Below are 22,608 nucleotides of genomic sequence, written 5' to 3' on the forward strand. Positions count from 1 at the left end.
GTAGATAGGATATAAAATGTGGACTGGCAATGCCAAAAAAAAAGCGTTTCTGAAGAAGATAAATGTTGTTAACATCGAATGTAGATTTAAGTGGCAGTAAGTCTTTTCTGAAAGTACTTGTATGGAGTGTAGCCATATAGGGAAGTGAATCGTGGACGTTAAATAGTTTAGACAAAAAGAGAATAGAAGCTTTCGAAATGTGGTGCTACAGTGGAATTCTGAAGATTAATGGGTAGGTCACGTAACTAATGAAGAGGTACTGAATAGAATTGGGGAGAAGAGGAATCTGTGGCACAACTTGACTAGAAGAAGGAATCCGTTGAGAGGAACCGTTCTGAGGCATCAAGGGATTATCAATTCAGTATTGGAGCGAAGCGCGGAGGGTAAAAATCGTAGATGGTGTAAGTAGACTGTTTAGGTTTTTCATATTGGTAACGCCACGTAGCGCTCTGTATGAATATCACTGGCTGTTCTGTGTGCAGCCAGTGGCTGGTTGGCATTGTTGTAATACTCGCCATTGCAGTGTTGGGCAGCTGGACGTTAACAGCGCGCAGCGTTGCGCAGTTGGAGGTGAGCCGCCAGCAGTGGTGGATGTGGGGAGACAGATGGCGGAGTTTTGAAATTTGTAAGACTGGATGTCATGAACTTCAATATACATTATGACTTTTGAACATTACTAAGGTAAGTACATTGTTTATTCTCTACCAAAATCTTTCATTTGCTAACTATGCCTATCAGTAGTTAGTGCTTTTAGTAGTTTGAATCTTTTATTTAGCTGGCAGTATTGGCGCCCGCTGTATTGCAGTAGTTGGAGTTACGAAGAGTTTTGTGAGGCAAGTGATTCATGAAAGGTATATGTTAATGTTAGTCAGGGCCATTCTTTTGTAGGGATTATTGAAAGTCAGATTGCGTTGCGCTAAAAAAATATTGTGTGTCAGTTTAAGCACAGTCATGTATAATTTTTCAACGGGGACGTTTCATAATTGAGACCAAGGCATGAATACAGTAAACAGATTCAGAATGATGTAGGTTGCAGTAGTTACTCGGAGATGAAGAAGCTTGCACAAGACAGAGTAGCATAGAGAGCTGCATCAAACCAGCCTTTGAACTGAATACCACAACAATAACAACTATTTGTCACCATCAGAAGCTTAGTATTGGTTTAGTGGATATCAATATCCTCTTCAGAAGAGCATAATGACATGACATGCACAAAAATTTACATGTTTTTGGAGATTATTGTAAAGGCAGATTAACTTTACATTAACTTAGTCACATCCATGTATTTTTTGGAGATTTTTAGTAAGTTGCTGTTGGACCAAACTGCTGCGGTCGTCGGTCCCTCGGCTTACACACCACTTAATCTAACTTAAACTAACTTACGCTAAGGACAAAACACACACATACACACACAAACACAGACACACACACACAGATACACAAACACACACACACACACACACACACACACACACACACACAAACACAGACACACACACACACACACACACACACACACACACACACACACACACACACACACACACACACACACACACACATGACCAAGAGAGGATTCGAACCTCTGACAGGGGAGCTGCGCAAACTGTGGCAAGGCACTGAGAGCTCACGGCTACCCCGTGCGGCCATTTATGTATCTGTCAAGCTGTTGTACCAGCAGCAACGAAAAGCTAAACTAGTACTAAGGTTCTGAAGACGACAGATTAATTTGTCTTCAACGGTACAGTCAAATAACAAATAACTTTATTCTGAAATATACCGGTTAGTTATAATTAAACTTTCTCTATTTAAGACGCTATAAAACGAAAACTAATTACAGTACGAGGACAAAACTTTGTAGTATTAATGTCAGGGACTGAAACTAAAACTCTTTTAATGAGCTGCTACGCTAAACTAGTCCATTACATACTCGTGCCATTACTGCTAAAAATGCGCTCAATATGGTGCCCATCAGTGTCTACAAGAGACTGAAAGCGTAGGATTATATTTTGCACAGCAGAACGCAGCATGTCCGTAGGTATGCTAGCTACCTCTCTTGCAGCGCTTCAGATCGGCACGTGTATGTATGTACGCCTGGTAAACACTGTCCTTCAGATAGCCTCACAACCAGAAATTACAGGGAGGGAGACCAAGCGATTGTGTCGGCCAAGCATTTGGAAACCATCGACTGATAATTCGATCGTTTCCAAACGTGTTTCGGAGAAGCAAGTGAACTTCACGAACGATGTGCGGTGGTGCCCTATCTAGCATGAGAATTATTAAGTTCTAGGCGTCTCTCGCCTCTAAGGCGTGTATGACATGCTGGCGAAACATATGGGAGTAGCGCTGACCAGTCACACTGGATGTTGTTGGTCCTTGAGCGTCGACTTGTTAAAAAAAAAGGATGGGGCAATGAGGAACGAAACGTGGACCCACACAATACGGTAACTCCTTCACCGTGCAGATTAATGTGTCACAGCGACTGGAGGTGAAGACCCGTACACTCGGTAATCCTGTGTCTTCACCTCACCCGCCAGTGAAAAATGAGCGTCGTCTGCCCATAGGATAGTCCAGGGCCAGCTCTCATCCCATTCAATCCGTGCGAGAAAGTGGACAGCGAGGTCAACACGCCGTTGTGCGCCCTGTGGTGCAAGCTGCTGTACAATATATATCTTGCACAGATACCATTTGAGAACGGTTCCAAGCGCCTGCCTCGCAATGGACCACGGGACGTTTAACTTGGTGAGACAGCAGGAGCACTGTAAGAAGAGTTGGAATTGCGTGTGTCTTTGTCTGCCATTGCAACAGCAATTCCATCAACCGCCTGTGGTGCAACTGTTCGTCGGCCTCCTCCCGGAGCGATGTCCAGTTGATCGAACTTCATCATGTTCTGCACAGTAGATGGAGAAAGAGGACCCTGCCGCATTACTGTTGTTTTGATAGTTCTTGCTTCACCAATAATGTTCTGCTTTTTTGTCCAAGCTGATGTTGACACGTCAACAAGTGCACTGCGATTGTTCAGGTGTGTGAGACTATGAGTCAAGATTACTCATCACGGCACCTGGTGGCCATAGTTGGAACTGGACGTTAGCGCTTTGACGCATGGACATCATGCACCCCATACTCTCCTACCAAGTTTGGTACTCGTATGGTAAATAGTTTCCATATTATAACAGGTTAAATAGGGAAAGATTAATTGTAACCACGCGGTATATACAGTTAATGAACATTATAGTCATGAATCAAATAATAAACAACAAATGCCATATGTTACTAGAATAGGCCAAGAACAATGTGTCTGTCCTTCGCACATTCTTTCTGAATAAATTCAATAGATAATTAGTTGAAGAAGACCTAATGGAAAGACAAATTAACTACATTTTATCAAGTAATATGTACATTGTAGAGAGAAGACAGGTGTAAACTCCGTCACAACTTCAATACACCATGTATTCTGAAGATTCAAGGAGAAACATAGATAAAAAGTTCCATAGGAACAATGAATGAAGCTGGGAAGCTGTAATTGATAATCATGATAATTTATCTCAGAATATGCATGCAAACGTGATCAAGTAAGAGTGTCAACATTTTAGAAAATAAGGAATATGCATAGAGGGACGAAATTGTCTTTTATATAATAAACTTAGCAAAAGTAGTTATGGTAACAGAAAACTTCATGATAGATACAAAGAAAGCAAAAAAAAAAAAGATGTCAGTCAGACCGCGACAGCTGACATGAATATGCGATATTATCATTGTGATTGGATGCACTGAATCAATCACAACTGTTCATGTCTTTGAAGCAGTTTATGTTAGAAAAGAACTGTACTTGGGCACATTGTAGTCAAATGTATCGAGAAATCTGATTTAGTAGAAAGGGATCCCAAAGGAGTTACAAAATTTAAAAATGTCACTCCTAAACCGTTTCGCTGTTGAACTACGATTTTATAAGTCAATATGGGTGAATGAAACAACAGTCCACTGACGATCAAAGTGACGACCGAGATGTGACGACATTCTTTCTCGTCATCTGAGGGAGAGGATGAAATTACAGTTACTTCCCTCCAGATAGTGCGAAGTACTGTCCGACATGACATTTTCTTTTGGCGAATGATCTACCTATATTTGGATGTTGCGGCTTAACTTATTTAAAAAAAAAGAAAAAAAACGTTTTAACAAATTGCGTTACATGCGCTGGCTACTAGATTGGACTAGGAAACCATCGTCTTTCTTTGTTAACGATGAGTTGAGTGTGTCTGTTCATAAATGTTTTAAGAGGTCTCTAATATATCAACATATTAGTTTACTGGATAATTAGGAATTGCAAAAATCGCGATGCCACATTATCCACAGCCGTATCCTTTACATTTCAGCCAGCCGTAGATTACACAGCATTCTGAGGAACATAAATACATAAGGTAACCCAGCAACATGGGCCGTATTATTATTTATCTTGAGTGGATTTACGATAATCAGCTAGAAAGTATTATCCACATTTTCTCGAACCGATGTGGTTTTGAAGAGAGCACCGATGAGCTAAATGATTACATCAAACGGTCATACGAATATGATTGGATACACTGAATTAATCAAAACCATTCCTGTTTATGAGACATTTAACGTTAGCAAATAACTATACTTGGCCAAATTGTAGTCAAGCGTGTATACCTCGGGATCGTATTTTACTGGGAGTCACCTGAACGCTATTGTGTAAGGATAATATCCTAGAAGCCCATGTGCAGTGAATCGAAATCTTCCAGTGGAGAAAGTTGACATATGTAGGAACTTTATAGAGCAGTTTAACATACCGTCCTACGCTAAGGTCATTACGCAACATCAGTGGTGGGTTGTCTGAAAAGAGTATATGTACCGCGTATCTTACAGACACAGTTTTGCTGTGCTACGGATAATAGGTACCATCACACTGTGGAAGTGAAATGGCGTAGCAGATAGAAACATATTCCAGTGCTGACATACCCGAGCCAATATGATTCATGTGGACAAAAGGTCTAAATTGTACACAAATTCACCATCAAATGGTGGTGTTATGTGGACCGAATGAAATGTCACACCCTGCCGCAGTGAGATGGTGTCAGTAATTTCATCAAGGCCGCAGAGACGCAGAAGATTCTGATCAGCCGTAACATCCATATGATGCACCAAGCGATTTCTATGTTTCCGGCAGTCTGGAACATTATCTGAGGGACACCTTGTTTCCCAAGGATACTCAACAATTCTCGAATGTCTGCGTGACCATGGAGAGAATTTGTATCGTCTATCAGCTGAACGACGGTTGGAATATTCCGACCGTTGCTTACTCAGATTTGGTGCCTATGTTGAAAAATAATGCCATGTCTCTATGACGCCGTGAAGCGGAGTTCAGCACTCAGTAAATGTTTCTTGGTCTCCCATGAATATGTGTAACTTATTTTTCAGCCAAAGAGGGTATTTTCAACATTTTGTCATTTTGAATTTTCTAGATATTTTTCGGCAGTGAAATATAAAGCATCGTATTATATATTCTACGCCTTGCTTATTTCTGACATGGTTCGTTCGACGCACAAACACAACTTCAGTTACCTATCAAGTTTTCAAAGCTAACCCTCAGAACCCCATCACGAAAATGAGCAAGAACCTAATTTGTTCAGCCAGAAACAGTAGTATGACCCATTCACATGCTAAACTGAATCTCTCCCCACGAGAGAATGATCTTCTATTCAAGCCCTTTAGAGAGGAACTGTGGTAACGTGGAGGGACAAAATATGGACATAATCCGGGACAGATCCAGAAAATTTTTCATACAAGTGATTTATCAATTGGCACCAAGCCTCCCACGCTTTCAACCGCTTCACATTTCCCTACTAACTGTGATAAGCACTGTACACAAATCTCGCAGCGGGGCGCATGTATCATCTTAGCGCCCCCGTGATGGCTTGTGTCAACTGGGTACGAAAACCGGCGGTGGATATAATCGGGCCAAAAACACGTCAATGAAGACAAAATATTCCTTAACTCTTGATGTGAGCTTCTATACACAATATAAGCTCTACATATGCATCCAACCACCATAAGGTGCGCGGCGGAGGGTACACTGTAAACCACACCTGCACTTTGAAGAATGAAAAAGTGTGAAAAATTGTCATGTCAGTTGGAAAAGTACATCGGTCAATTAGTGTAATTATTTTAAGCTGGGAAAAATGTATCCATTTCCCTTCCTGTTCCACTTGCAAATAGATCGAGGATAAAATGACTATCTATATTAATTCGTATGAGACCTAATTTCTCTCATGCTTTCTTCGAGGTCCTTACGCGCACTGTATGTTGGCGGCAGCACAACCGTGTGACAATCAGCTTCAAATGTCGGATGAGAGAAAGGTCGACTTCCCTCCAGGAATTCACATTTGAGTTCCCAAAGCTTGTCCGTAACACTTACGTGTTGTTTGAACCTACCAGTAGCAAATCTTGCAGCCCGCCTCTGAATTGCTTCGGTGTCTTCCTTCAGTCCGACCTGGTACGGATCCCAAATACTCGAGCAGTACTCAACAACAGGGAGCACCCACATCCTATATGGAGTGTCCTTTACAAGTGCACCAATCTTTCTTAAGATCCTCCCAATACGCAAAAGTCGACCATTGCCTTCCCTAGAAAAATCCTCAGATGCTCGTTCCATTTCGTATTGTTTTGCAATGTTACACCCAGGTATTTAAAAGTTGTGGTTTGACTTTTCTACTCATCCGCATCAACTTACATCTTAGCACATTTAGAGCTAGCTGCCATTCTTTACACCACCTATAAATTCAGCTTGTCCTGTACCATCTTATAGTCTCTCAACTTCGACATCTTATTGTACACCACGGCATCATCTTCTAGCTGCCGGAGATTGCTGCCCACCATGTCCGCCAAATCATTTATGTATATAGAGAACAACGTCGATGTAAAAGGCAATTACGACTTTGATTTACCGGTATCATCGTTTGAAATTGTAGTTAACGAGACGTCTAGTATTAGACTGCTTGAATCCGGAAGGTATACTGAATATGAAAACTTGCCCTTAGTCACATGAACTTACTGTTCTGTTTCACATTGCTTTGACAACTTCATCGATAAACCACACCTGCACGTTGAAGAATGGAAAAGTGTGAAACATTGTCATGTCAGTTGGAAAAGTACGTTGGTCAAATAGTGTAGTTATTTTAAGCTGGGCAAAATGTAGCCGTAAATGATGTCAATGAACTATGTGTGTTTTGTTCTGATAATATATGGACAGTTCTCTGGATCACGGGGTCCCAGGTTCGTTTCCCGGCCGGGTAGGGGATTTTCTCCGCCCGGGGACTGGGTGTTTAGTTTGTCCTCATCGTTTCATCATAATTCAGGAGAATGGCAAGAGTAGATTGTGTAATGATTGGAAATTTGTTCGGACCCTGATAACCACCCTGCTGAGCGCTCCACAAACCAAAATCGTAATATCACTTTCGCTTTTTCTTTGCATTACCGAATTTCTTCCCTTAGACCTTGAACTGGTGATTTTGCAAATGTCTCTCGTGGTAAGACGCGCAGTTTTTCATGCGAATGTCTCATGCCCCTGTTTCAGGGATGTGCGATTTATATTCTAAGTACATTTTCGTGCAGCACGAGCGTTCTAGGTCACGCACTTCCTTCGTTACGTACGACAAGTACAAATTCGTCACTCAGTTAGGGGGTACCAGCGTCTTAGCATGTAGAAACAGCGAGAGAAGCCGAGCAGGCCTCGACTCACCTCCGCGCACCTCGCAGGTTAGTACGAGGTCGTTGCCCTCCAGTAGGCCGCTGACGGCGCCCACCACCTCGCGGCCAGAGCTGTCGTACACCAACAGTTGGTGGGGCGGCACTGCAACAGTAACGTCACCGTGTGCTGAAACACTGTACGTCATGACGAGCAGCTGAACAGAAAACAAAAACTTTATTATTCATCTGTACTTTTCTTATCGACTGTATTCTCATAAGAATTGAAATCATGTACAGATAAAGGCGGCTAATACTGGATATGTACAGGAACCAAGGTAGACAGATAGGAATGGAAGTTGAAGGGAGCAGTTCTCGGACTGAAAAAGGGGTTATTTAGTCTTCCTTGTTTACTAGCTAACTAGCACATCGCAGAAGCAGAGGCGAAATGGAACAAACGATCAGGCGTTGGCTTAATATGAAAGAAAAGTGCCATCGGTGATAAGAACACTTCTGTCCTCAATGGCAGTGAGGGAGAGTTACATGACCTGTTGCACCGAATATGGGTTGAGATTAAGGTAGTACGAATGTAATGAGGATCTGTAGATGAGTGTAGTAACTTAGCCTCAAGGCTCGGGACCACGTGGTGGACGAAGAGCAGGAGTTCCACTACCTCAGAAACAAAACAGTGTATGACAGACGAAGCAAAAGGTTTACTGGTGCTTACAAGGTCCTCAATCTGACGAATAAATTTCTGAGCCCATCCGCCTCGAGCACAGTATTGTATAGTAGCGGATGGTGGACCGCGGGGAAACAGCAAAAGAAGAACCGTTTGAGATGAGGTGCTACATGAATGATCTGGAAATTAATTAGGAAAGTAAGGTTATAAATTTGAAGGTTCACTATACAGTCGGCGACGAATCGTTTAGGTGCAAATAGTGACTACAGGAAAGGACAGGACGATTGGACACGTGTAGAGATGTAAGGTTACAACGGTGGTGGAATACTGTATTTAAATTACGTATACCAACAATTGAGGATGATGTGTACAGGTGCTGCTCTGACATGAATATTCTGGCAAATGAGAGGAAGTCGTGGTGGCCAACATCCAACCAGCCAGAGGACAAGAGAAGAGTGAAAGATTTCAGAATGACAACATTTAAAGTCTATGGCGCCTTAATGGTTAGTGATGGCATCACAAAGCAATGTAACCTTATCATTCGTTAATTTTTACACCCTGATGAAAAATGTTGCACTGCTGTTTCTACTTTTGTGTTAAGCTCTAATCTCTTATTGGTAAAGTAATTCTTCAGTTTCGTGGTAATTTCTGTGCTCGTGATGTTGACATGACATTCAATTACTTAGCAAACATAAATACCTACATAATCCTTAACACTGTTACAAAGGTTTTAAAAGGACACAGCTTTAATGACGTTATTAGATGGTGAAGAGTCTAACAGTGTCGCTTCTGTAACACATTAAAGAAATCTTTTCTTGGCCATTTTCAACAAAAATTACTTTTCACTGGTTTTTCGAAATGTTTTATGTGAATACTGTGATGCAGATACAAGAAATGTTAATGACGTTCTATCAGATTTTCCAAGCTGTATTTCGTTAGCAAATTTCAGTTAAGATACTTCCTGGCAGATTCACGACCCGTTCTATCACCTTTACTTCCGCCAGTACCTCGTCTCCAACCTTCCAAAGTGGCGGAAGTGAAGCAGTGACGATGGGTTCTGAGTCATGCGTAGGTAGCACAGTTGGTAGAGCATTTGCCTGCGAAAGGCAAAAGTCCCGAGTTTCAATCTCGATCCAACACACTCTTTTAACCTGCCTGGAAGTTTCAATCAGTTCCCACTCCCATGGAGGATGAAAATCTCATTCTGGAAACATTATTGTTAGTTTTACGTAGTTGAATGTTACAATTAAACGGAAATAAATAAATGATATCGACTATATTATAACACTTTTCCTTTGAGGAATCATGTTATTATAAATGATTAAGAGTAGCAGACGAATTAAGTAGTTTGACACAGTTTCGTACATGGGATTGTTTGCACTCAGTGACACTCAGGTGGTGTTACATGAAAGCGAAGCCAGTTACATGGTGAAATACTGTGCCCGGTACGCTACTTTAAACAGAGTTCAGTCCGTCTTCTTTCTGTGTTAGTCGGGGGACTGCATGTGAGGATTTAGTGTCAAAATTAGTAGTAACCCAGAGTGAATCTCTGCAGCAGTAGTTGATGGCTTCGACATGACTTTTATTTTTGTTTTACAACCTGTGGAGCATGGCTTATAGGAAATGTTACTAATTAAGTATCATAAGTTTGCACCTCTTTCAACGCAGCGGATCCAAGAAAATATTACACACAGTGCAAAATCTCTCAGATATTACAACCAGAGACCAAAGTTACGGTGCAATCTCTATACGTTCCATCCTTCATCCACGTTCGTATGTTCAGTGTTAGCGGGGATCCAACTCTGTAAATTAAAATATTGTGCCTCTGAATTGCTTAGTGAATAAGGGACAGTTGACGCTAGGGACGAGCTTGGTTTCGAGTCCTATTTCTGCATGAAGATTTAATCTCTACGGGCTCAAAACGAATGAATGGGCTAAGGATGAAAGAATAAATATTAAAGATGTAACGACTTATGGATGAAGAGATCTATAGCCATGCGGCAAAATTTCGCACAACAGTGACGGAAAGAATTTACAGCGCAGCCTAGATTTCGGCCTAAGCTGTTGGCGGAAAAGATATTACTCGTAAACTGGAATGGCGGGACCAAGATATGAAGCCACGTCCTGCTGATGGCGAACCCAGTGCCATATTGACTGTACAAATATTCTGTTAATTTGCAGTGTACAAAAAGTAAAGTCGTCCTGAACTAGCATTCTGGTTTCAACACATCAGTGTTTCTCTCGTAGGCTATATCCCATCAGTTACTAAATACGCAAGAACCGACTTACCTACTATTATAGGGAGACCAACAGGTCAACGAGGACCCTAACGACGGTGGAATTATTCACATACTTAAATTGAACTGCGGACTACATCTTAAACGTTACGGTGTTAAGTCGACGATATATTTGCTGAGCCAATGAGCTGTCCTCAATGATACGTAACACCAACATATTACATTTAACAAATTCGCTGCATTAAAAGGGTAAAACTTACGTTTCAGTTTTAAAAACAATCTAATGCAATTGTGTAATCGTGATTTTCAGTCAATTCGGACACATTTCGGAGGTTAACAGTTTGCTGTAGGGTAGTTGTACAATAAGAATGTTACATGATTCTTTATCGATAATAATCAGAAAATTGAAAAAGTAAGTAAGATGAAAGGTAAAAATGATACTGTTATTTTTTCAGTGGAAACAAACAAAGGAGAATATCATTCTAAAACTATGGATAAAATTCTGCAAACAAGTCATAAGGCTAAATTATCGTACGCAGTGTAACGTAGTCGAGTCACGTCAATAACTTAAAATGTAAATTTCTGCTTTCTGGCCTTAGACGGACCAGTTCGACCTAAAAAAGCACCAAGTGACTCTCTGCCAATGACGTCATCTGATGCAATATGGAGGGGCACGTGGCCAGAAAACCGCTCTCCTGGTCACTCTCGTGTTTCTTGAACTTGGAACTACAACTAATCGGTCAAGAAGTCTGCCCCAAAAGCTGAGTGGACAAAAAAAAAAGTGGTCAGCGCGGTGGTCCGTCGCTCCAAGGGCCCGGGTTCGATTCCCGGCTGGGTCGGAGATTTTATCTGCTCAGGAAATGGGTGTTATGTTGCCCTCATTATCATTTCATCATCGTCAGTGGAAGGCAACGTGAAACCACTACTGGAATCACTTCCCTAGACGCTCATGCGGTCTACCTCTCTGACGAGGCTTCTCCCACGACAAGACCTGCCGTAAGGCAGAACACTAAGTTCTTCATCGGTCAAGGTGCTCCTCAGTAGGCATCGCTATGATGAGTGGCCCCCTACCAGCGTTCCCGCCTCGAAGAACGCTGACAGTATCGGTAAACTAAACCGGAGTCCACACATGTCAGTCAGCCACTCTGACCACGCAGCTACGGAACGAGGGGGAATGGACAGTCATGTCAATTGATACTGCAGAAATTATTCTAAAATGAGGAACTAAAATTACTATACGTCTTGCTATTTAGGTATCAAACACACTGACGATGATGGAAGCAAAGAGGATTTAAATAGTAGACTAGCAGTAACAAGAGAAGTTTCTCTGACAAAAAGAATGTAAAATTTAACTGTTAGTTAAGATTTGGAGTGAGGCGTTACGTGCAAGTACTAAAATGTGCACGATAAATAGCAGGTAAATATTTTCCCATTCCATAGCGGTAAGCTGATACAGCAATCTATTTAAAAAAAACGACCTCCTTTGCGGCAGAGACTCCTTTTGTTCTGAAAGAATAGTAGCTGTTGATATATGCAGCTGTATCGGGATACAAGTCATTAAATGGACAAATCGGATAAATTTTTAAGTGTTAAGAATAAATCTCCATGGGACAAACCGTATCAAAAGTACGTTGATAACACATCCTGAACATTATACATAGACGAATCGTGGAGTTATATAACACGTATACATAATAACGCAAAATAATCGCAACACCAAAAAAGTAATAAAAGTCGAGTAATGAAATTTAGCGAATACGTTCGTTTCGGTAACATATTTAACTCATGAACATCGCAAGATCGCTGGTAATGTAAGGGCCAGATAAACCAACACAAATGTGAAATCCTGGGGCATTAATTACCGATGCTACAGCCAGAATGTTGAATGCAAGCTTGAGAACGCGCATGCATTATGCTGTAGAGATGCCGGATGTCGGTTTATGGGATGGAGTACCATGCCAATTGAAATTGGTCGATCAATGCAGGGGCATTTAGTGGTGGTTGTGGACGAGATTAGAGCTGAAATCCGATGATGTTAATTGGTCACTAATCTGATGATCGAGCAGACTGAGGCAACATGTTGAAACTATGTAGAGCATGTTCGATTACAACAGTGGTATGTCGGCCAGCTTTAACCGGTTGGAAAGCCCCCCCCCCCCCCCCCCACCCCCTGGAATGCTGTTCATGAATGACAGCTCAATAGGTCGCATCACCAGACTGACGTACAAATTTAAGGTCAGGGTGAGTGGAATAACCACAACAGTGCCGCTGGTGTCGTGTGAAATCACACCCCAGACGATAGCTCTTGTCTAGTTTGTCTACACGCAGACACGTCGGTTGCAGGTCCTCATCTGACGTCCTTCTAACCAACACACGGCCATTACGGGCACTGAGGCAGAAGTAGCGTTCATCAGAAAACATAACAGACCTCAATCCAGGCCTCCAGTGAGCTCTCGCTTGACACCACCGAAGTAATAAATAGCGGTTATTTTGGGTCAGTGGAATGCACACTACAGGGCATCTGGATTGGAGCTGACCTTAAAATAACAGATTTGTAACAGTTCGTTGTGTCACTGTGGTACCAACTGCTGCTGAAGCTGATGCAGATGCACCACGATGCGCCAGATCCATACGCCGAACAAGATCGTCTTACCCCTTGGTAATGACTCATGGACTTCCGGAACCCGGTCGTCTTGCGCCAGTACATTCTCGTGACCACCGCTGCCAGCTGTCACGTACAGTGGCTGCATTCCCGCCATGTCTTTCCGCAGTATCGGAGAAGGAAAATCCAGCTTCTCATAGTCCTGCCACACGTCCTCGTTCAAACTTACGGGGGTGTTGGTAATGGCATCTTTGTTGCATTAAAGGCATTCTAGACTAACATCAGCTCAAGACTTGCAGTCTCAAAGGTAACTAATGCTCACGATCGTTACAGCGTGTAATTAAAGGAAACCTGATTTGCATCTTCATAACGACGCTACTAGTGCTACTCTGATCTGACAAGCGCGAATAAATGCTGACATCATCTTCCAGATATAGAAACACGCCTACCAACTTAAGTTTGTCACAAATTAGCTTGTTGTTGCAATTTTTTTCGCCAGCATATGTTAACACCAAACACTAGCTGTCACGAAATCGAGAAGAAGTGAAACGGAAAATGGTATGTCAATGAGAAGACAAGTGTATAATACGAAAATTACAGCATATTATGCGTTGGACCAAACCAAATCAAAATGTCTTTGAGGAGACGTGGGAAAGTAAACTCAAAATATGAAAAGAGAAAACACTGAAAGTTAAAGGCGTACAGAGAAATAAATAGGAAAACATATTCCGTTTCGTCTGTGTAGATGTCAGATACTACAGTAACTAACAACAGAAAGACACATTCATGAGTTTGAATAATGGGTTTGCATACCTCATTAGATAATCAATTTAAATGAAAACGCTATCATTCTTGCTTTAAGGCGATATGAGTTCTAAAACGTTAATCGATAAAAGAACAAAAGGAAGGCACCTATATACAGTGGCTCAACAACAATAACTGAAGGTGCTGAAATATCAGTATAAAAGAGACTTGTTAAATTATCAAGAGAAAAACTGGGGAAGAATTTCCCAAAAGAGTAACGATGCTAGTACTATTCAAATGATTCAAATGGCTCTGAGCACTATGGGACTTAACGTCTGAGGTCATCAGTCCCCTAGAACTTAGAACTACTTAAAAGTAACTAACCTAAGGACATCACACACATCCATGCCCGAGGCAGGATTCGAACCTGCGACTGTAGCGGTCGCGAGGTTCCAGACCGTAGTGCCTACAACCGTTCGGACACTCCGGCCAGCTAGTATTATTCTGATCATACGGAGGGAGGGAGACAAGAAGCACAAAATCGTTAGCCTTTTCTTTTGCGACGTACAGGACACGTAATGAAGATAAAAGAATCGAAACAAACAAGGAACGAATGGAATTCGGAAGTTAATTGAACATTTATACGAGGTGAAAGAAATTATAAAACCGAGATAGAGTATAAATTGCCACTTTGTCTCGAATTTAATGATTCTGGCAATATTGACATCAAGACATCGTATGTAATAAATGACGAATTTATTCATCAATGCCAAATCTTTCGTTACACCTACTCAGGCAAGTAAGACACTCAAAATTGAAACAGGAATCATTCAAGGATACTGAAAACTTCAATCCTATTCATAGTAGCTACCGACAAATTTTTGAAATTCTTAAACTGAGAACAAGATAAAGGAATTAAGAGAACGTCGCTGTACGAGCTTCATGTTGCTTATGACATTTAAAAAAATGGTTCAAATGGCTCTGAGCACTATAGGACTTAACATCTGAGGTCATCAGTCCCCCTGGAACTGAGAACTACTTAAACCTAACTAACCTATGGAAATCACAGACATCCATGCCTCAGGCAGGATTCGAACCTGCGACAGTAGCGGACCCGCGGTTCCAGACTGAAGCGCCTAGAACCGCTCGGCCACATCGGCCTGCGCTTAAGACATCATTCGGTATGTTTTTTAGCTAAGAATATACATCAACAACATATTCAAGAACAAGACAGGGTATAGTTCAAAGCAAGTTTAACCTAGCGACACACACGACGAGAAGAAAATTACTATTATTAACAACAATGTCATGGAACGTGCTGGTTCTATTTTGCATTCAGGCAGCTGAAGAAATCAAATGTGTGATTAGTATAAGAAGTGTGTGGTAGAACAAAACTTGTGTCGTTTGATTTTGGTAATCAATATAATGTTACCTAAGCTATGAGTGCGCTGTACCTGATTCGGAAAGTTTATAGTCTGGAGGATCATCAGTTTTGAGACATGACAGTGAAACGTCGACTTTCACGATGAAAAGTGTTCGTAAACTAATGATTGGTGATCTGCCTATGAAGAAACTGATTACATAATAGACTGGAGTGACAGTCGTTACTATGACTAACGAATGCAACGTGGATCTTCATGGGATTGGTTGCTACATACAAGGAAGACAAATGATTTGTGACGCAGGTAACATTTTTAGCTACAAAATCATTAAAGATAGCAAGTAAAGATATTTTACTAATTGTAGGTATACGACATAGTAGGAAGACTACCTGCTTAAATTCGTAGATAATTTATTTCGTGTGGCTCAATGCCCGATTAGGCCTCTTACAACAATTTGACGCAACTGCAGAGACTGGCGGGTCCCTAAGATGACACAGTTATCTCATTGGGGAAAGGAAATAGAATCTGACATGAAATCGTAATCGTGTATGGTTCCTAACAACTCCCCACATTACTGAGAGACGAAGAGTAAATTACAGACTGAAAATAGCCGTTGTCATTCGATCTCTCCGTTCCCAGGCACTCACTTTACTACATTTTTTGTGCACATGCTGTATCGCCTTTTTGTGCTTGTGTTTTTAAATTCTTGCTAGAAGACAAGACATATCTCTAAACGTGGGTCTTTTTTTTTTTCACGTACGCAACAGAGAACACAGTCGGCAGAACCGCCTTCCAAAGATATTTTACTAATTGTAGGTATACGACATAGTAGGAAGGGTACCTGCTCAAATTCGTAGATAATTTATTTTTTATTATTATAGGCCGCCACAAGATCTCTATTAGATAAAGGCCACACTTGATGACCACCGTAGACGTGAGATTAGCATGCTAGCAAAACCGTGCCGATAGCGAGACACTTGCGGGGCGTTGCAGTATGCGATAAGCGTGTACTGCTGAAACGTCAAAACTCATCTCCACCCACCCCTCCACATACACACAGGAACAACAAAATAATGTACAAAACGAGCAATTGACCAAAACACGACATTAATATTCGACTTCAGAAAGAAGGAGAATCCCGCTGCAGGATAATGTAGGTGGTATAAGCAATGACAGAATTCCTGGTGAAGCAAGCAAGAAGCAGGAATCATACCCCTAGACCAACGAGCCCCACAGCGTGAGCGCGAATTATTCCAGCAAACTGCATCCCTCGAAGTCGTCCAGGGTTCTCTTTGAATCTGGTGCGGCCGGCGGGATGAGGCAGGTGCTCTCTGCCGGCAGTGCTGTCCTTCGACACTCTGTGTAGCGACACAATGGGTCATGGGCAGCACCGTTCTCGGAGGTGGTCGGCGGCCTTCCAGGGCTATTGGCATCTTCCCGCAACCAGAGCCAGTTAGCCAGATGACCACTGCCGGTAAATCTGAGCTGGAGCGTGTCTAAGGAACCACATCATCTAGCTATGTCACTAAGTCGAACTCGGTGCAAGCGTTGATTGGTAAGCAATAAGTTATTAACGACTCTGTACAAGCCAGCCATTGTGGCCCAGCGGTTCTAGCGCTTCAGTCTGGAACTGCCCGACCGCTACGGTCGCATGTTTGAATCATGCCTCGGGAATGGATATGTGTGATGTCCTTAGGTTAGTTATGTTTAAGTAGTTGTAAGTAATAGGGCACTGATGACCTCAGATGTTAAGTCCAATAGTGCTCAGAGCCTTTTGAACCATTTGAACTCTGCACAAAGAAGAAGCACTTCCGTCGTATGAATCGGGAGACTGATGTTAGTCCATACAAACTTCCAAGGAACACGCGGTGATTACAGTTGTTCAGCGGGACTGGAGAAGATCGTCCCGTCCCCGACAGCATGCAGGTATCGTGTGGTGACCACCTGCCACCTCAAGATGTCGTTCTCCAGATAACTGGCCACAACATAAAAGTCTCGAAATTGATGCAATTTACAATGAATGCGAACTCACTCGCTGTACGTATGAAGGGTCGTTATGTCATACTATGCAACTCACGGTTAACAATTAGTATCATTCGACGAACATAAAGTGCAGACGCCTTGTGTGTGATAATACGAGAGAGACAAGCGTCCTTCCTCGCACGCCATCTTCATAATCCCAGTAACGTAGTTTGCCGCATTTTCTTCACTAACATTTTGGGACAGGAAAAGATCTGAGCGATATAATATGCCATTCAAAAAATATGACTCCAGTATCGGTACGTTCTGCAATAGACGATGAAGTCCGATAGTTTGTAAGTGACTTGAAAGTGCAATATGTGAGAAAATTAATAGAGAGATGCCGTCCAGTGGGTTGGCGGTTCTGACCAGGTCGGACATCGAACTGATCTGAGCCTGGATCGGTGGCTCCATTCCAGTTCAAAACTGCCACAATTCATCAGCCCTAGTGGCTACCAGTTTGTGGCTTGCCAGTCTCTCGGCAACGCAAAACCAGAAGGTCTCTATAAATTGGAGATCTGGAAAACGTGGAGGCCAGAGCTATAATCGGACACGCTACGTGTGGAGGTCCGTCTTGCGCTATCCTATTGAAAGACGTCGTAACGAAGACCCCGAACACAGTGCGCAGTCACCGGCCATCAGAAATTTAACGGATGCTGTCCAAATTACCAGTTACCCTATAGTAGCCATGATATCATTTAGATCCCCATCCTACTCCGGAAGCCACACAATGGTTGTGTGGCGGAGTGCACTTCTTGTTCCACTAACTGATCACCTTTTCCTGTTCCACTAACGAATGGCGATTATTAAGAACGACTGTCAAGTGGGGAGTGTCCCAGGGATCAGTTTTGGGACCAGTCCTGTTCCTTATTTATATAAATGATATGCCCTCTAATATTACGGGCCACTCTAAAATATTTCTGTTTGCTGATGACACTTGCTTGGTAGTAAAGGATGTTGTGTGCAACATTGGCTCAGTTTCAAATAGTGCAGTACATGACCTCAGTTCATGGCTTGTAGAAAATAAACTAACGCTAAATCACAGTAAGACTCAGTTTTTACAATTTATAACACACAATTCAACAAAACTTGACGTTTTAATTTCACAGATCGGGTATATAATAAGTGAAACTGAACAGTTCAAATTTCTAGGTGTTCAGATAGATAGTAAGCTGTCAAAGAAAGCCCACGTTGCGGATTTGTTCAAAGACTTAATACTGCCATTTTTACTATTCGAACGGTATCAGAAGTGAGTGATCGTTCGACACGAAAATTAGTCGATTTTGTTTATTTTCATTCGCTATGTTGTATGGTATTATATTTTGGGGTAACTCTTCCCATTCTAAAAGGATATATTTGGCTCAGAAACGGGCGGTTCGGGCAATAAGTGGTGTGTGTTCACGAACCTCTTCTCGACGTCTGTTCACGAGTCTGGGTATTATCACATGAGCTCTCAATACGTATGTTCTTTATTGTCGTTTCGTGTTACCAATGTCAGTTTATTCCCAAGAATAACCAGCTTTCACTCGGTTAATATTCGGCAGAAATCAAACGTGCATTTGGATCGGACTTCATAACTCTTGTGCAAAAATGTAGCAGTATACTGCTCCATCCATTTTCAATAAGCTGCCACTCGAATTCAAAAATCTTAGCAGTAATCCACGTGCTTTCAAATCCAAACTGAAGAGTTTCCTCAAGGATCTCTACTTCTATTATGTCAAGGAGTTCCTTGAAAAATTAACCTGATTCTTATTGTATTGCTGATAGCGCTTACTTAAACTTATGGACTGACTTTTTTAAGGTACATTAACATATTTTTTACAGTTATTATGTTTACGTTGTAATTTCATGTACTGACACGTTCCATGACCTTGGAGATTTGCTCCTCAATTTGGTCCTACGGAACTTGACGAGTATCTTCTTCCAGTTCCACTTGATAAAAATCTCATATTGATGAATAATGCTCAAAAATCGGTTGAACAAGCACCTTATAAGCCACTGCGGTCGTGCATGTATTGTGGTTGATTAAGATTCCTATGAATCTGAGTCGGGCATCTTCTTTGTTTTATGTGGTAATTTCAATTACTGTTGCTCTGGGTAGTTGCTGCTAGATATTTCACAGTATATACTGTTTGTAGCAGTTTCTCATCAATAGTGCAGAAGCGGATTTCTTTTTTCTGCGTGTGCATAAAATGTTACATTTATTTACGTACAGTGTCAACTTGCATCATTCATGAATCCTCAGCAGATCAGTCTGCAAATCTATACTGTCTTCTGGCGTTGCTACTTTGTTATAGACAATCGCATCAGCTGCAACGGTGTCAAAGGCCATCCAATGCTTTTTACTACATCACTAATATACAATGTAAAAAGTAACGGTCTTATCCCACTTCTTTGTGGTACTCGGGAAATTACCGTTAGATCTGCTGATTTTGTTCCGTTAAGAGGGATTTCTGGATTTCTATCTGCAAAGAAGTATTTGAAATCTGGTTTGGAACACGATAAACACGTATTTTGTCACTAAACGGCACTGCCATACGATGCCAAATACCCTCCATGACGCTAGGTGCTGTGAATAAATGTTATATTTAAATGAGGGTTCTGATGAAACCTTGCTGCGTAATCATTCCTTATATACACTGAGGTGACGAAAGTCATGAGGTACCATTTAATATCGTGTCGGAACTTGTTTTTTCCGTCGCAGTGTAGCAACTCGACGTCGCTTAGACTCAACATTTCGTTGGAAGCCACTGCAGGAGTATTCAGCCACGCTGCCTCTACAACCGTCCAAAAATGCGGAATTCGTCCCGGTACAGGTTTTTTTTCCACGAATTGACCTCTCAATTATGCATCATAAGTTTTCTATATTATTAAGTCGGACGATCTGGGAGGCCAAATCAAGCGCTCTAAATGTCCAGAATGTTCTTCAGAACAGTTGCTGGCAATTGTTGCTCAGGGATATGGCGCATTGTCCGCCGTTCTTTGGGAACATGAAGCCCATGAATGGCTGCAGATGATCTCCATGTAACCGAACATAGCCATTCTATTACATGATCGGTTCAATTTGACCAGAGGACCCAGTTCACTCCATGTAAACACAGCCCACAACCTTTTGGAGCCACCACCAGCTTGCACAGTGACTTGTTTACAACTTGGGTCCGTGGCTTCGTGCGGTCTGCGCCACACTCTAAGCCTACCATCAGCTCTTCCACACTAAAATCGTGACTCATATGACCAGGCCCAGGTTTTCCAGTCGTCTAGGATCCAAACCACTCACTTTCTGCCAAAGGCCATTAGCGGCATATTTACCGTACTGTTCTAACGAAGAGTTCCTTCGTACGTCCCACATTGATTTCTACTGTTATTTGGAGCAGTGTTGCTTCTCCGATAGCACTGACAACTCTACGCAAACACTGCTGTTCCCGGTCGTTAAGTGAACGCCACGGCCACTGCTTTGTCCGTGGTGAAAGGTAATGCCTGCAATGCAGTGTTTTCGGTACACTCTTGACACTGTGGATCTCGGAACACTGAATTCCATAACGGTTTCCGGTTTTCCTACGCGTCTAGCCTGAAGGTCTGCTAATTCCTGGAGTGCTGTCACAATCACGTCGCAAACCATTTCATTGGAGCACCTCAGTGTAAATGACAGTTCAGCCAGTGCACTGCTCTTTTGTATATTGTGTACTCGAACTGACGCCATCTGTATGCGTGGATATCGTTATCCCACGACTCCTGTTACCTCAGTGTACAGTCTTTAAATAGCTTTACCGCTAACAGCTGCGACCAGTAGTGCTGAAATGTTGATCATTTGCATATTAATGGCGAAGTACTTTACAGACCATTTCAGTTTTTTGCACTTAGCTGTAATGAAATTTCAGTTTAAATGGACAGGACCCTAGCCAGCAACAAGTGTAGCTTGTAATCAAGATGCGTGCCTACTGCCACAGGCCATTAGCGGCATATTTACCGTACTGTTCTAACGAATAGTTCCTTCGTACGTCCCACATTGATTTCTACTGTTATTTGGAGCAGTGTTGCTTCTCCGATAGCACTGACAACTCTACGCAAACACCGCTGTTCCCGGTCGCGTGAAAAGTCATCTAGAACAAGGTTGGAATTTTAATAGGCAACTATTTATTTACAGCTCGTGCAAAATAGATACGTGTTTCAAAGTTCTACTGACCTAGTCACCAGCATTGTGTATAGCCCGTTGCCAGCGATGTGGAAGTCGTTGGATACTTTTTGCAGTGCCAGTTGTGTTGACAGTTCGAGCGGCGCGATCTATTTCCCGACTAATTTGTAGAAGCACTGAAGCAAATTCCGTGAAGCGTTTCCTTCAGTTTAGAAATCGAGTTGAACTTATGAGGGCTTAAGTTAGGGGAGTGCAGTAGGTGGTATAGCACTTAGCAGCCCCATCAGTCAGAGAAATCAGTAACAGGAGATATTCTGTTTAGTTTGGAAGGAAGGAGACGAGATACTGCCAAAAGTAAAGCTGTGAGGACGGGGCATGAGTCGTGCTTGGGTAGCTCAGTTGGTAGAGCACTTGCCCGCGAAAGGCAAAGGCCGCGAGTTCGAGTCTCGGTTGGGCACACAGTTTTAATCTGCCAGGAAGTTTCATATCAGCGCACACTCCGCTGCAGAGTGAAAATCTCATTCGGGAAACATCCTCCAGGCTGTGGCTAAGCCATGTCTCCACAATACCCTTTCTTTCAGGAGTGCTAGTTCTGCAAGGTTCGCAGGAGCGCTTTTGTAAAGTTTGGAAGGTAGGAGACGAGATACTGGCAAAAGTAAAGCTGTGAGGACGGGGTGTGGTTAGCTTCGGTAGCTCTGTCGGTAGAGCACTTGCCCACTAAAGACAAAGGTCCCGTGTTCGAGTCTCGGTCCGGCACACAGTTTTAATCTGCCAGGAAGTTTCAAATCAGTAACAGCTTGCACTGTACGTACTTGAGCATTGCCCTTCAAAATGATGGTAAGGTCCTGCAGAAACTTCACTTCTGTCTCTAAGCTGGTCGTAGGTTGTGTTCCAAATATGAGCAGCACAGAGACATCAGCTATGACACTTTCTGCAGGACTTGCACATAATTTTGCAGAACATTACTCAAACACGTACAGTGCAAGCTGTTACCGATTTCTTTGACTGATGGGGCTGCTAAGTGCTGTACCACCTACTGCACTCCCCTTACTTAAGCACTCGTGAGTTCAACTCGATTTATAAACTAAAGGAAACACTTCTCGGCATTCGCT

At 42.3% G+C, this 22,608-nt stretch overlaps 1 protein-coding gene across 2 annotated transcripts in view; it reads right to left on the reverse strand.

Moving 5' to 3' along the window:
• Positions 1-22,608, reverse strand: part of LOC126266984 (neural cell adhesion molecule 1-like) — an 801,025-nt gene that overhangs the window by 230,295 nt on the left and 548,122 nt on the right. For both annotated transcript variants that reach the window (XM_049971722.1, XM_049971723.1), the window contains exon 4: positions 7,757-7,867. In XM_049971722.1, the coding sequence (XP_049827679.1) occupies positions 7,757-7,867 (111 nt within the window). The remainder of the gene's footprint in view (positions 1-7,756; positions 7,868-22,608) is intronic.

This window comes from Schistocerca gregaria, chromosome 4, assembly GCF_023897955.1.
Source record: "Schistocerca gregaria isolate iqSchGreg1 chromosome 4, iqSchGreg1.2, whole genome shotgun sequence".
Lineage (NCBI taxonomy): Eukaryota > Metazoa > Arthropoda > Insecta > Orthoptera > Acrididae > Schistocerca > Schistocerca gregaria.